The 15,465-nt window shown below is 39.4% G+C and overlaps 1 protein-coding gene across 1 annotated transcript in view; it reads right to left on the bottom strand.

Annotated features, from left to right (window-relative positions):
* NIN (ninein (GSK3B interacting protein)) overlaps positions 1-15,465 on the bottom strand; it is a 140,957-nt gene that overhangs the window by 38,948 nt on the left and 86,544 nt on the right. Inside the window, exons 11-14 of the mRNA XM_006899217.1 lie at positions 8,035-8,145; positions 7,578-7,667; positions 6,180-6,318; positions 2,036-2,157 (exon numbers count right to left, since the gene is read on the bottom strand). Of these exons, the coding sequence (XP_006899279.1) occupies positions 2,036-2,157; positions 6,180-6,318; positions 7,578-7,667; positions 8,035-8,145 (462 nt within the window). The remainder of the gene's footprint in view (positions 1-2,035; positions 2,158-6,179; positions 6,319-7,577; positions 7,668-8,034; positions 8,146-15,465) is intronic.

The following is a 15,465-nucleotide window of genomic DNA, read 5'->3' as shown; positions in this document are numbered from 1 at the left end:
TGAGCTGCTTTTCATAATGGCGTACCTAAAATCAAAGAGTAAGACCATAACAAAATTACTTAGCCCAAGGCCATGGAAAGGAAGGTGACGGGTATAGCATCTACTTTTTCTATCAGACATTCATCAGTTTCCCCATTTTGTTTTGTGAAGTAATGCAATTCAAAAGTAATGTAAGTAAGATATACTCAGAAATGGCTTGCTCTCTTTTTTAAATTAGATCGAATTTAATTAGTTTCTGAACAATTCTACTGAGAAGTTAGCAGACCTTCAAAGATATACCATCTGGCATACAATGGATCCTTTTAATCAATAAATTCAGGGTCTTAAAATAACTAAATTAAAATGTCTACTGAACACCAGGAGCACAATGGGGGGGGGGAATCACATTTGATTGAGAAAAATTCATGAATGGTTTACGAAAGAGACAGCATTTTAGATATAATGATATAAAGTGAGGGAGAAGTAGACTTTTAAGAATCAAAGTGCAAGTAAGGGGTTTATTAGACATTACAATTATGCTATTACATTAATACATTCAAAATGTAATTAAAGTTATTAAAATGTCTAGGAATTTCTAAATGAGAAACCAGTGATTTTTAAATCTTTAGTCAAATGAAAAATAAATGGTTAAGTTTTTTGTTTTTTTAAAAAGGCATGACACAGGTGCCAGAGTGTGAGTCACAGTATGGCATCAAAAGAAGACAGAGTTAGGTGAAGAATAGTAAATTACCAAAGGGATGGTGAAAGAGAGGAGTGGAAATGTAAGTTAAGGCACATGGTAAATTATTTTGGACTTCATGTTCAGAATTTATATCTAATTTAGTAGCTAATTCTATATAAAAATTTTGGGGGGGCATGAATCTCAAATATCTACTTAGACGTAGGTTTGAGCATTAAGATTGTTAAAAAGAATAAAACCATAATTAATCAGAGTGGAGATAATGTTATGGTCTGTATGCTTTCAGTTTCATATCGGTTAGAGATGAAGATACTATAAAATTTACAATTAAATCAAAGACATTTTCTCCCAGAGGACAAAGCCTTTTTCCCAGACTATGAAACCAGTGTGAGAATGTGGGTTCCTGATAGCTTTTAGACACAATAGGCAATGCATAGAAAGTAATACTGTATGAGAAATAAAGAACTGGGAATGGCCTACAGGCAAAAGTACATACGAGCTTAAAAAAATTAAAGAAACAACTATGAGATATCTTACCCCAGTAACAATAGCAAAGTTCAACAGAGCAGCAAACAACAAATGCTGGTGAGGTTGTGGAGAGATTGGAAACCTTATTCACTGCTGGTGGGAGTGTAAAATGGTATAATCACTAAGGAAGAAGGTATGACTCTTTCTCAAAAAGCTAGAAATAGAGATACCATTTGACCCAGCAATTCCACTACTAGAAATATACCCTAAAAAAACCCAGAGCTTCCACCCAAACAGATATATACACATCCATGCTTATTGCTACATTATTCACAATAGCAAGACATGAAAGCAACCCAAATGCCCAATAATAAATGAACAAATATAAAAAGCATACTATATTCACACAATGGAATACTACATAACACTGAAAAATAAGGAACTTGTGAAACATTACATAACCCTGGAGGACATTATGCCAAGTGAAATATCTCAGTCACAAAAGGACAAATATTTCATAACAGCACTATTATAAAACAGGACTGATATGGGGGTTTAGGAGGAAGTATGGAAAAGAGTGGCTAGATAATAAACACTATATTAGAACAGGTGAAGGAAAGAACTATTTAAAAGGACTATGATTAGGCATTATTTGTATGACATCAGTCCAGAATAAGAAGTGCACTGCAAAGTGGACTGGGGGAGGGGTGAAGTGGGGAGGTAGGAGGAAATTGAACAATGAATGGACATTCTTTTAAAAAGTGAATGGGGAGGGGTGAGGGAGGAAAACATACAACAATGAATGAATGAAAATCTAATTTTCTGTAAGCTTTCATTAAAATCACAACAAAAATAAATTGGAGAATAAGATTGGCAAGAAGGACTTACTTTATCTTCAAGCTCCAGTCTCAGGCAAACCAAGTCCCTGTGATGCTGTTCTTTCATCTGTTCGATGACCAGCTCTGCTTCAATGCTCATATTCAATGGATTGCACTCTTCGGAACCAAGCCCTGTAAACACATGGGACTCACTGACCTGGCAGCACGGTCTCACACAAATCTGTTATTTGAGGGGGAAGGAAGTTGAACCACGAAAGAGTTTGCAGCCTAAATCTTTCCAGATGCTAGGAAATAAGAGAAGCTCCTTCCATTATAGCATTATGGAAAAGACAAAGGTAAAACCCAAACCACTGATTCTGACTAATGGTAGTCCCATGTCACAGAACACAACGACTCAAAAAGATGCTCTCTGCTTAACTGTAAGCAGATCATGAAGCGTTTCTATGTCCACGCCACCAGGTGGATCTGAACCATCATCAACCTCTAGATTAGTAAGCCAGCACAAATCATTCGTGCCACCTGGATATCATCTGAAACACAGAAGAAACAAAAGAAATGAAGATGAACAGATCCTTCCATGTACAGTTCATTCAGTAAACATCATCAGAATCCCTCTCTTTGAATAGTAGGTAAGAGTAGGCATGGAAATTGCTGCTTCAAGGTGATGATTTTCATATGAAAATGACAGAGGGTGAGGTAGTTTGGTCACACCAACCAGACATCTATACACCCAACAAATACAGTGACAAGTGAGCAGACGATCAATGGGCCAGGGAATGAATGGCCAGCAATATGGTTTCTGCTATATTTTTAGGATTGAACTTCATGAGGCTAAAACACTTTGCTCACCTCTACAGACAACTGGATACTGAGATATGAATATCCTGGGATGTGGGCACAATAGCATCTTAAATTACTATAAATTAGAGGTTGAACTAGTGCACAGAAAGATTATGTATAACATAATGTATAAAGGAAAACAAAGCAAAGTAGTAAAATGGAGTGTACACAGAGCTGGAGTCAGAGAGTAAAAAAGGAAGAACTAGTTTGGCATTTCTCAAACGGAAAAACAAATTCAAACCTTGAGCTTCAATTTGCTTGGCTCTACAATCAACACTCTTGGTACCAGCAGCAAGGAAATTAGAAGACAAAGTGCATTTGGAAAGTGTGTTGTCAGAAACCTCTTGAAAGTACTGAAGAGCAACGATGTCAGTCTGGAGACTAAAATGCACCTGACACAGGCCATGGTCTTTGCAATTACTTACTATGCATCAGAAAGCTGGACAAGGACTAGGGATGATAGAAGGAGAATTGATGCCTTTGAGCTGAGGTACTGGAGAAGAGTATGGAATATAGAATGGACTGCTAGCAGAACAAACAAGTTCGTCCTGGAGAGGGTGACCCAGGCTGCTCCTGAAGCTATGTCTGACATACTTTAGACATGTTACAAGGAGGTACCAGTCCTTGGAGAAGGAAGTCATGCTTGGGAGGGTGGAGGGACAGTGTAGGAGAGGAAGACTCTCTATGAGGTGGACTGATTCAGTTACTGGAGTAATGGAGATGGGCTTGTAGGAGACAGTAAGACTGGCAAGGGATAGAGCAGGGTTTAGGGCTTTTGAACATAGTGTCACTATGAATTGCAGGTGACTTGACAGCACAAAACAACAACATACAAAATGTATACCTAGATCAAGAAGCTGTTTTCTGAACAGAGCCAGGCAACACTGCATTGTTTAAAATGGGGAAAGATGTGAATTAGGGCTGCATCCTCTCTCTGTAACTATTCAATCTGTATGCTGAGCAAATCATTATAGAAACTGGACTTTATGAAGAAGAGTGTGACAACAAGATTGGAGAAAGGCTCATCAACAACCTGAGCTGTCAATGACACAATCTTGCTTGCTCAAAGTGAGGAAGACTTGAAACACTTGCTGCAGAGGATCAAGGACTGCAGCCTTCAATATATATTGCATCTCAACATCAAGAACAAATCCACGGTTTTTGCAATTGCTTGCTATGCATCAGAGAGCTGGACCATGACTAGGGAGGACAGAAGGAGAATTGATGCTTTTGAGCTGTGGTGTTGGAAAAAAGTATTGAATATACCATGGACTGCTAAAAAAACAAACAGGTTCATCCTGAAGAGGGTTAAAACGGGCTGCTCCTCGGAGGCAAGGATTCTGAAACTTCATCTGACATACTTTGGACATGTTACAAGGAGGGACCAGTCCTTGGAGAAGAACATCATGCTTGGGAGGGTGGAGGGACAGTGCAGGAGAAGAAGACTCTTTATAAGGTGAGGTGGATTGATTCAATGACTGCGGTAATAGGGGTGGGTGTGTCGGAGACAGTGAGGTTGGCACAGGACAGAGCAGAGTTTAGGGCTGTTGTACCTAGAGTTGCGATGAGTAGCAGGTGACTCAAAGGCACATAAAAACAACAAACAACATCAAGAAAACAAAAATCCTCACCACTGGGTCAATAGGTAATATCATGATAGATGGAGCAACGATTGAAATTATCAACAATTTCGCCTTGCTTGGATTCATAATCAACACTCTTGGTAACAACAGTCAGGTGACCAAAGTCATATAGCATTGGAAAAGCCCACTGTCAAGGACTTCTCCAAGTTCCTAAAGAGCAATGATGTCAGTTTAAAGACCAAGGTGTGCCTTATTCAAGCCACAGTTTTATCAATCATTTGCTATATATCTGAGAGCTGGACCATGAACAAGAATGACAGAAGAAGAACTGATGCCTTTGAACTGAGGTGTTGGAGAAGAGAGCTGAATATTCCATGGACCGCCAAAAGAATAAATGGATATATCTTGGAAAAAGTGTACCCAGAGTGTTCCTTGAAAGCCAAGATGGTGAAGTTTCATCTTCCATATTTTGGACATGTTGTTAGGAAAGGTTATTCCTTGGAAAGGGACATTATGCTTGGAAAGGTGGAGGATAAGTGAAGGAGAAAATGATTCTCAAAAAGCTGGATTGATACAGTGTTTGCCGCAATGGACCCAATTGTATTAAATATGATAAGGATGGTTTAGGATAGGATAGAGTTCAGATTTGTGGTTAACAGGATTGCTATGAGTCATATTGATGGCACTTAACAACAACATGTAGAAACCATTAAAGCAGAGGGATTCCAAGGTTTCTGATGTGAGGATACTTTCAAGTAAGAGAAAGGAACTCTTTTATTTGGCTGGACTCAACAGTGCGGACTGGTATTCTTGTTCAGGCCTTTTTTCAATATGATGGCACATCTCCACCTATGAAATGATAGTGGGTTGTGAGTCACCTAAAGATAGTGCTACTTCATGCATCCATGCAAAGCACCCCAGTGCTGGTCACTTATGGTCCAGAAAAAGCTGCTGTGATTTGCCATCAATTTGCTCCATTCAACGATAATAAATGAGTCAAGTCTCAGAGGAAAGGTGTTAAGCCTTCTTCCTCTCCGTTTCTACTTATATTAGAGTAAAAAGGTGAGGAGAGGAAAAAGCCTAGTGAAAGCCTCTACTTCTGACCCAGGCAGCAGTAGGTAAAACTATTTAGAACAGAAACATTGGTAAAAGAGCCCTAATTAGGATTTCTGAAAGTCAACACACTTAAGGAATGAGGCAAGACACAAGGAAGCACGAAAAGGGCTCATACTGAATGTAGGAGGGGTTTCAATTCCACCTTCTGATCTCATTCCTCAAAACCTTCCTCAAAGGCTCAGGCAACAGGCCCTTCCTTATCTGGTATTTCGCAGCACAGCCAGCATAAGAAAACTAGTTATGGATTCTTTGGTTTCTGGCTGGCCCACCCTCCAAAACCATTTTCAGTTAGACATGCTCTTTAAAAGGGAGGATTCAGTAATAGCTCATGCCTAAATTCTAACACTCCAAACTCCAATTTGTGGCCAGGATTTTTCAGTGTTGTGTTTGTGGGGTTTTTTTTGTTTTGTTTTTGTTGTTGTTGTTGTTGTTTTAAATCAGAGCCAAACACTCTTTGTGAATTGATTTTTCCATTCTTTTTTTGATCAAAATCAGATGGAAATATTCTCATAAAGGCTTCAAGGACATATGAAAAACCAGACCACAAGTGAAATAGCTTAACAGTTCAACATTTGTAATGTTACATTCAACCATGATTGTATAAAGAAAGGTCCAAGGCAGAAACACCAAAGGGTGATATATGAACAGATTTACCCTGGTCAGGCTCAACGCCACCACTGCTACCCTCCAGCTCTTCTGACAAGGAGTTCTTTAAGGGAAGTCTGAACACTTTGCCTTGTGCGCGATATTCTTCCAGCTCAGACTGGAGTTCATCCACTTGGTCTTGTAGCACCTGGGGTTGAAAAACCAATACAACAAAGGCCTTATGTATAATGTCAGAAGCACAAGCAACAAAAGTAAAAAATACTGGGCCAAATAAAAATGTAAAAATTCTGTGTTCTTAAGGTCACCATTCATTTATATGAAATGTCCAGAACAGTCAAATCTAGAGATATAGTGGATTGATGGTTGCCAAGCACAAGAGGACCCCAGAAGATTTTCACCTGTGATATAGGGCTTTTCTTTTGGGTCCTGAACATATTCTTAAATTGACTGTGGTGATGGATGCACAACTGTGAATAAGCTTTAAGATAATGAATTGCCACTTGAATTGTATGGTATGCAAAGTTGTGGGGGTAAAAACCATAACTGGACATATTTTAAGTACTTTTTAAGGTGGAACTGACAAATTCATTGAAGAAAATTTACAGAAAACACTTCTACTGGATTATAGCCAAAGCTTAACTGTAACACCAGAAATGCTTTTTTTCTTTCTCAAAATGTGTGCATATATTTGTTAAAAAGGCAGGCTGTAAGCAACCTCACAGAAAAGACAATTGTGTTCCTTATCTTTGCACAATTACAATTTTCATCTAATGCAGTTAGAATTCAGTTGTATTTATTTTGCTAAAACAAACAAGTGGTTGTGGTTTTGGGAAAAACAAAATTTCAATGCCTAAAGTTTAGAGAGTTGCTTTTAAAACTTAAAAGATTCTTACTAATTGCAAGGATGTTTTAGGCCTTCCTGGTAGGCACTGGGACCTATTCACTTGATGAGTAGTTTGTCTCATTTGCATTTTGTAAATAAAGTAAGAATGAATTTAGAAAGGGAGGGAAGCACCTAAAATAGGATGATAAAAGACTAACTCTGGAATAAGTTCACCAGCATGGTGATGAAATCTTCTACTTGAAATGAAACCACATTTTCCTCCAAGAACTAATAATTTCTGGCTTAGATAAAGAACCCTTAAATGTGGTTTGCATTATTCCCTCATAGATCAAGATTACTGAGTAATAATGTTAATAGCTAATGCCTGCCAAGTGCTTACTATGTCCCTGCCACTGTTGTAAACATTTCACCCATATCCATTCACAGAATATTCCTCATAACCCTATGCAGTGGGTACTCTTATTTTCAATATTTTAATAGCTAAGGAACAGAGGCACACACAGGTCAGGTGACTCGCATAACATCACATGGCTAGTAAATGATGGGAACAGGATGTGAACTTAGGTCGAGCTCTATTTACCAAGCTTTCTTTAGCCACTTACCCTGCACTGCTGCTCATATTCATTTCTCATCTGTGCCAGCCTCTCTTCTTGCAGAAAGAATTCGGCACTGCTGGGATCAAGGTCACCAAACTAAAAAAAAAAATCATAAGACCAAGTTGTCATTTTGTTCAAATGCCCTTCCTTGACTTGTAACGTGCCAAAGCCCCAGTTGTTGGTGTTCTCTCCATCTGGTACGCATGAAAGGAATGTGATACTTCTGCAGAAATACCACTAAATGGAGAGCATACTCAAGTCATGATCAACTAAGGCAGGATCCAAAGACTGGCATCTCTCAGGGCCAAGCAATGTTTCCCCTCATACCCTGCTTATTAAGTCCCTACAGAAATTACAGCTTTCATCAGCCAAGTAAATTCCCTACTAGAAATTTCTGTGATACTCTTTTCAGTGGGCTGTACTTCAGGCTGTGTACCAGGAAATCAGATTTAAACAGATTCACCTTTTCTGCTAGCACGTTCTCCAAATTCCGCTGCAGTTTGCTTGTCAGATTCTCATACTCTGCCAATTTCTCTGCATTTTCCAGAAGTTCATTTTCTAAACGACTGTTTTCCTGAAGACATTTGGGAAAATGAAAAGTGACACTGATTAAAAAAACAAGCAAACAACTTTTCTAGTTTTCTGTTTTCTAGTAAGCACAAATCAGTGCACTAGATCATGAAAATATGGTCATCTTGAAAAGCTCCAGTGAATTAGAAGCAGAGGCAAACATAAAATTTGACATCTATGTTACAAGCCCCCCCCATTCCTTCTATATCCTCTACTAAATTGTGTTCGGTTTACTACAGGAATTACTAGGAGTCATGGGTCACTGCTGAATTCTTTAAACACAGTTATAACTACCTAAGACATAAAGGAACTCTTGTGACCTAGAGGAAAGGAGCTGTGCTGCTAATCCAAAGGCAGACAGTTCAAATCCAACAGCTGCTCCATGGGAGAAAGATGGGCAATCTCCTTCCCTGTGATTTACTGCCTCTGAAAATCAGATGGAGGATCAGCTGTAAGTTGGTTCCAACTCAAAGGCATACAGCATTACACATAACAATAATTGAGATGTGCTGTAAATATAAACTACACACTAGAATTTGAATGCTGTTGGTTATGGACTATCAAGCCGGAACCTACACAGAGCTGACTGACCCTCCAGTGTGTTTTCAGAGGCAGTCAACTGCACAGAAGATTGCTCATCTTTCTCCTACAAAGCAGCTGATGGACACAAACTACCTGTGTGCCTGTGGGAAGGCAATGCACTTCCTCTCCAATAAGCCACCAACGTTCCCTAGATTTTGAATAGCTATTATAAAAAAGTAAAAGAGCTCATAAAGGATTAATCACATGTAAAAAATTATACTGTTGTAGAGCTATTGGGTTAGAGTTGAATCTTTTTTCCTATTTATGAATGTAGTTATTCAGAAATCTGAGACTTCATTAGTGGCTTACATTCTATTTCTAGGTACTAGCACTGTGGTAGAATACTTAATGACATAAAAAACATTCTCAATATATTGTAAAAGAAAACTACAAAATACCTGACAGCAAAAGAGAACTCAGAAAAAAACAACAAAAAGTAGAATAACTTCACAGTCAATGTTTATTTAGTGATATTATACCTTGATTTACATTTAATTGACAAATTTATTTTGATGTGAAATATGTAATGGCTATTACAAAATTATTCATAATTGGTATTTATATACATTATTAAAATGACATATCTACTTAAAAGTTCACTAAGAATTTCTATTAAATTGTCATCAATTAAAAGAATCTTTGTGTATGTATACAGATAGGCAGACCGTGCATTTTAGCATGATTTTGGTTAATATTTGTTTTAAAAAAATATGTAAAACCACAGATATACTTTGACATTTTCAACCCAATGTTAAAGGATGAATGGAAGAACATGATTTTCAAAGGATATTTTTTTGCGAAAAGAATATAAAGCTAGTATGTTTTTGGGTTTTTTTTGCCACAGAGCTGGAGGCCAGTCCAAACTGACCTATTTATTTCTCAAGCCAAGTGAGATCCAGCCCCTCCCCTCCCACCGCAGAGAAATATACAGCTGGGAGACCACACCACACCCCTCAAGGCTTAACACAGTGGATAAATTAGAGAACTCTTTTATAAAACATTTTACAAGGAAAATACATACATACATATAGAAAGAGTGCTGGCATCTGGGAGGGGTTCACTTCTTGAACATGGGGTAACCCAATCCTGACACATCAGGGTGGCTGGCGCTGGCCCTCTTTCCTGAAGCTGTTCATCTAAAGCTAGTATGTTTTTAATGCATTCTAGTTCACACTCTCTCACAGCAATATGGCATGAAAAAGAATGTACTTGAAACGTTTAAAAAAAAATACTATCTTCTCTCTAAATGTCACTTACACAACTCTAATCATTCAAAGCATATCCAAATTTAGATGATGAAACAATAAGGAATAATTTCTGTAGTGCAAGAAATTGTGCTGGTATACTGGATATTGACATATCAGATATTTTTAATGAACACAGGAAACACACAATCTAGATAAGAGAAGGGAGACAGATAATGGATACAGCTAACAATGTACTAGTAGCAAAAAAACCCCAAAAAACAAAACAATGTACTAGTAGCAATGTACTAGTAGCACAAAAAAAACCCCAAAAACAAAACAATGTACTAGTAGCTTGGCCTGCAGTGATGGAGACTCAGTGAAGGAGTATAATCATGTCTTGGCCACTCTGGAACTACTGCACTGTACAAATAGCTAAGGTATAAACAGCTAAGAGTGCAAATAGCTAAGAGTTGCTGGCAAGAGAGGAGGTTAAAAAGCAGCGATGATGGGCCCCATTTCAGGAGCTTTCAGTGCTCACAAATTTTTACAATTATGACTGTATTTTAGTTTTAGTAAGGCAAGTCTGGTAGCCATATTGTTGTTATCAGTTACTGTTGTTGTTAGGTGTCATCGAGTAGCAACCCTATGAACAACAGCTCTAAACCTTGTCCTGTTCTGTACCATTCTCATAATTTGTAAAATATTCTAAGTTACTGCTGAGAAGAATCCAAACTCATGGTTGAACCTGTGCATGCAGAGGACATTATTCCATACAGTTTTCAAGGCTTTTATTTTTTTTTTTAAATTTCTATTCACTTTATTATCTGAGAGTGAAGAGTTTCTTTCCAGAATGAATAATTATTGGAGGCTCTGGACACTGTCTACCTCAAGTAACAAACAAGCAGATGGTGTTGGTGTTGACACCTCTTGCTCAAGCAGACAGTTGGCTTGCTGAACTGCTTGCTTTAGGGGCTCTAAGAGTGGAAGAATGGTAAGCCGCAGCCCACAACTGAGTACCCCAGCTGCAAACACAGAAGTAAACAAAATCCTAAATTTTTCACTTTGTCAAGTCAATAAACACCATCTTGATGAACTAACAGCAAGGCAGTCATTAGGTAAATAAAGCACGAGGCTGGGAACAGGATTATTGATACAGGCACAGTCTATTCATTTGTTGGTCATTGATGGACATTACTCTTGATGTATACACTGGAGAAGTACTCTGCCATCTGCTTTAACACTGACAAACACGATGCATCCCCTGGGCCACAAGTGACTTGCTGTGTATTAGGGGAGGTTGTCTGTAGGATGGTAGGAATCACCTTTTATGTTTTTCATTCTCATTTATTCACATACAGTGATTAAGTGTATGTGGAATGGCTCCTCTTGGGCAAGATACCCAGTACAACTTCTTTTGTTCCTCTGGATACACCTAGACTTGGAAGGAACTGCGAAATAAAAAGCAACTGACTTCTCACAAGAAGGGAAGGAGGTATTCCTATTCCTTCCCAAACTGAAACTCAATGAAGGGCAGTTGCTGTTGTTGGCAGGTACTGTCTGGTTAACTGACTCACAGAGACTCTATAAGCAGCAGATCTGAATCTTGAACTATCCTATACCATCCTGATGATCTCTGCTGTGCTTAAGCCTATTGTTACAGTTGCTGTGTCAATGCATCTCATTGAGAGTCATCTTCTCTTTTGCTGACTCTACTTTTCTAGTATAATATCTTTTGCCAACATCTGGTCCCTTCTGACAACAAGGACAAAGTATATGTGATGTTTCACCATCCTCGCCTCTAAGGGGCACCCTGGTTGCGTTTCCTCCAAGACATATCTGTTTATTCTTTTGGCACTCCAGAGTACATTCAATACTCCTTGCCAACACCGTAATTCAAAAGCATTAATTCTTCTTTGGTTTTTCTTATTCATTGTCTTTCAGATGCATATGAACCAACTGAAAATACCATCACTTGGATACATTGCACATTTACCTTTAACCTGACATCCTTGCTCTTTAGAACTTTGGAGAGGTCTTTGACAACAGATTACTCCAATTTAACACATCTTTTGATTTCCTGACTGTTGCTATCATGGATATTGATTAAGGATCTCAGTAAAATGAAATAGTTGACAACTCCATCTTTTCTCCATCTATCATGTCGTTACCTACTGGTCCGGTGGTGAGGATTTCTGTTGTCTTGATGTTGAGACATAACCCATTTTTTTTAATTGTAGGGGTTTTATTCAGTGGGTGTCACACTTTTCTTCATTCATGGTGTTTTTCATACAATCATTCCATTCATTGTGTTTTATAAAACCAATCACCATTGAACTATGCCTATCTTTTTGAACTATACCCTGCCTTTTCATATCCTCCCTGGATCTTCCCTATTTCCATTACATCTTCCCTCTTCTCAATAAAATCATGTAGCCCCATAGTTTCCCCCTGCCTCCTCTGTTCTCGATCCTTCCCCCCTTGGACCTTCATACATGTTTAATTACCTTCAGGCTGCTTTGAAGGACATGGCCAAAAATAAGGCTCCAGGAATAGATGGTATACCAATTGATATATTTCAGTTAACAGATGCTGCCCTGGACGTGCTCACCAAGCTGTGCCAAGAAATCTGGAGAACGACCACTTGGCCAACTGACTGGAAGAGATCGATATTTGTTCCTATCCCAAAGAAAGGTGACCCAACCGAATGTGGAAACTACAGAACAATTTCACTGATTCCACATGCAAGCAAGATTTTACTGAAAATTATCCAAAAACGACTGGAACAGCACATCAACAGAGAACTACCAGAAGTCCAGGCTGGTTTCAGAAGGGGTCATGGTACTAGAGATATTGTAGCTGATGTTAGATGGATCTTGGCTGAAAGCAGGGAATACCAGAGGAATGTCTATCTGTGTTTCATTGACTATGCAAAGGCATTTGACTGTGTAGATCATAACAAACTGTGGCTGACTCTGAGAAGAATGGGAATCCCAGAACACTTGATCGTTCTAATGCGAAACTTATACTTGGACCAGGAGGCAGTCGTCAGAACAGAGCAAGGGAAAACTGCATGGTTCAAAATTGGGAAGGGCGTACGCCAGGGATGCATCCTATCTCCATACCTTTTCAACCTATATGCAGAACAGATTATCCGGGAGGCTGGACTCTATGAGGAGAAAGGTGGGGTCAGGATTGGTGGACGATTTATCAACAATCTGCGTTATGTGGATGACACAACCCTGCTTGCTGAAACTGAGGAGGACCTGAAGCGCCTGCTGCAGAGGGTCAAGGACTGCAGCCTACAATATGGATTGAGGCTCAATGTCAAGAAGACAAAGATTCTCACCACTGGACCAATCGGCAGCATCAGGATGGATGGTGAAGAGATTGAGATTGTACACAGCTTTAGTTTGCTTGGCTCCACAGTCAACAGTCTTGGCACCAGGAGCCAGGAAATTAAAAGGCACATTGCCATGGGAAAGTCTGCTGTTAGGGACCTCTCCAAAGTGCTAAAGAGCAGTGGTGTCACTCTGGAGACTAAGGTGCGTCTGATACAGGCCATAGCCATCGCAATCACTTGTTATGCATCAGAGAGTTGGACAATGACCAAGGAGGATAGAAGGAGAACTGATGCCTTTGAGCTGTGGTGCTGGAGAAGAGTACTGAGAATACCATGGACTGCTAGGAAAACAAACAGATTTGTCCTGGAAAGGGTTAAACCGGGTGGCTCCTTGGAGGCAAGGATTCTGAAGCTCCGTCTAACATACTTTGGACATGTAGTGAGGAGAGACCGGTCCTTGGAGAGGGACATCATGCTTGGGAGGGTGGAGGGACGGCGCAGGAGAGGAAGGCCCTCTATGAGGTGGATTGATTCAGTGACTGGGATAATTGGGATGGGAGTGTCAGAGACAGTGCGATTGGCACAGGACAGAGCGGAGTTTAGGGCTGTTGTACATAGGGTCGCTATGAGTCGCAGGCGACTCGACGGCACATAACAACAACCACAACCTATTTTTACGATGATGACCTTATGCGATGATTGCCCTTATGAGACTGAGTCAGTTCTTGAAACATAATACGTTCCAGTCTCTCCCATGTTACGTAGAAATATTTAAAATCATTGCTCCTGAGACTGTGTGGTATTCCATCGTGTGAATGAAAATATGGGATGCTTCATGAGTTTGCATGTCATCCTTGTGCAGAGGAGACATAACCCATATTTAAGGTTGTAGTCTTTGCAGTCAATGCTCTGTCCCTGAGGTTATAGTCTTTGATCTTCAGTAAATGCTTCAAATCTTCTTAATTTCCTTTCAGTGAAAGGTGGTAGGGTAAATTAATTAGGTTTAGAAGAGTTCTTTTTTGGGGGAGGGGGGTTAGTATAGAGGATCCATTTTAATATCTTTATTTTTTTAGAAATAAATCCTTTATTTATCCCTTTTATTTTCTTGGTAATATTCTCCTGGTTTCATTATTTTATGTTAGAGCTTTCTTTGGATGACACTCAAACCATCTTCCAAAGGCTTGGATCTTTTAGAAGCAGATTACCAGATCTGTACCTTTGGGTGGGTTTGAACTAAGGGCCTTTCAGTTGGTAGTTAAGTGCTTAACCCTGGGAATCTTAGTGGCCATAGATAGGTTGAGTAGATAGTTGAAGGACATGAGTGGTCAGGAGGAATATCAAGCCAGTTGAGAAATTATGATGAATTCTGAACAAATTTCAGACATTTAGAAAATGGCGAGGAAGGAGAAAAAGCTGAAAGGCATCAGAGCATCATGGGAGTTAGAGACTGACTGGTGCAGGATAAAAAGTGAAGATGACTGTTTCTGTGATATGTAGCACATAGTGACGACAAGACTCTTCTTAAGAAGAGTCAAGAAGAGAAGCTGTCTGGTGATTAGGGAGAGATAATTAGCTATGCTTTTCATATGAAGAGTTTCAGAGACTTTTCAGGATATAAAATCAAACTCATTGTGGTCAAGTTAGAACCGACTCATAGCTGACCCTCCCAACAGATTTTCAGAGGCTGAAATTACACAGGAGTTTGTTCATAATTCTCTCACGGGGCTCCTGGTGGATTTGAATCACCAGAGGGGTATCACTTCTGAGTTAACAGTTTAACTCTTCACAGACTATGTTACTGTCTCACTTAATTCTCACATCAACTCTATGGGGTAACTTATTATGGTGCTCTTTTTTGCACTTCCGCAAAGAAGTCTAGGAACTTGTCTACAGTTTTACTTAAGCTGTTGTAGCTGCTGTTATGTGCTGTCAAGGCAGAATCAACTCATTGTTGAACCTCCAGCAGGTTTTCAGAGGATGCAAATCACACAGGAGGAGAGGGACAATCTTTTTCCTGTGGAGTTGTTGGTGAATTTGAACTGTGTACCCCTGGGTTGGCAGTGCAACTCCTTCCAGTAAGTATGAGTGTACAAGTCTGAAAGAGGCGGCCTTATTTCAAACTCCTCACCTTTAATTCTAGACTATGTTGTTTGTTGTTGTTATGTGCCGCTGAGTCGCTTGCGACTCATAGCGACCCTATGTACAACAGCCCTAA

The sequence above is a fragment of the Elephantulus edwardii genome, unplaced genomic scaffold (genome assembly GCF_000299155.1).
Source record: "Elephantulus edwardii isolate Elephantulus edwardi_28Jun2011 unplaced genomic scaffold, EleEdw1.0 scaffold00247, whole genome shotgun sequence".
Classification (NCBI taxonomy): Eukaryota; Metazoa; Chordata; class Mammalia; order Macroscelidea; family Macroscelididae; genus Elephantulus; species Elephantulus edwardii.
The sequence above is the reverse complement of the archived record's forward strand: the minus strand, read 5'-3'. Positions and strand labels throughout refer to the sequence as shown.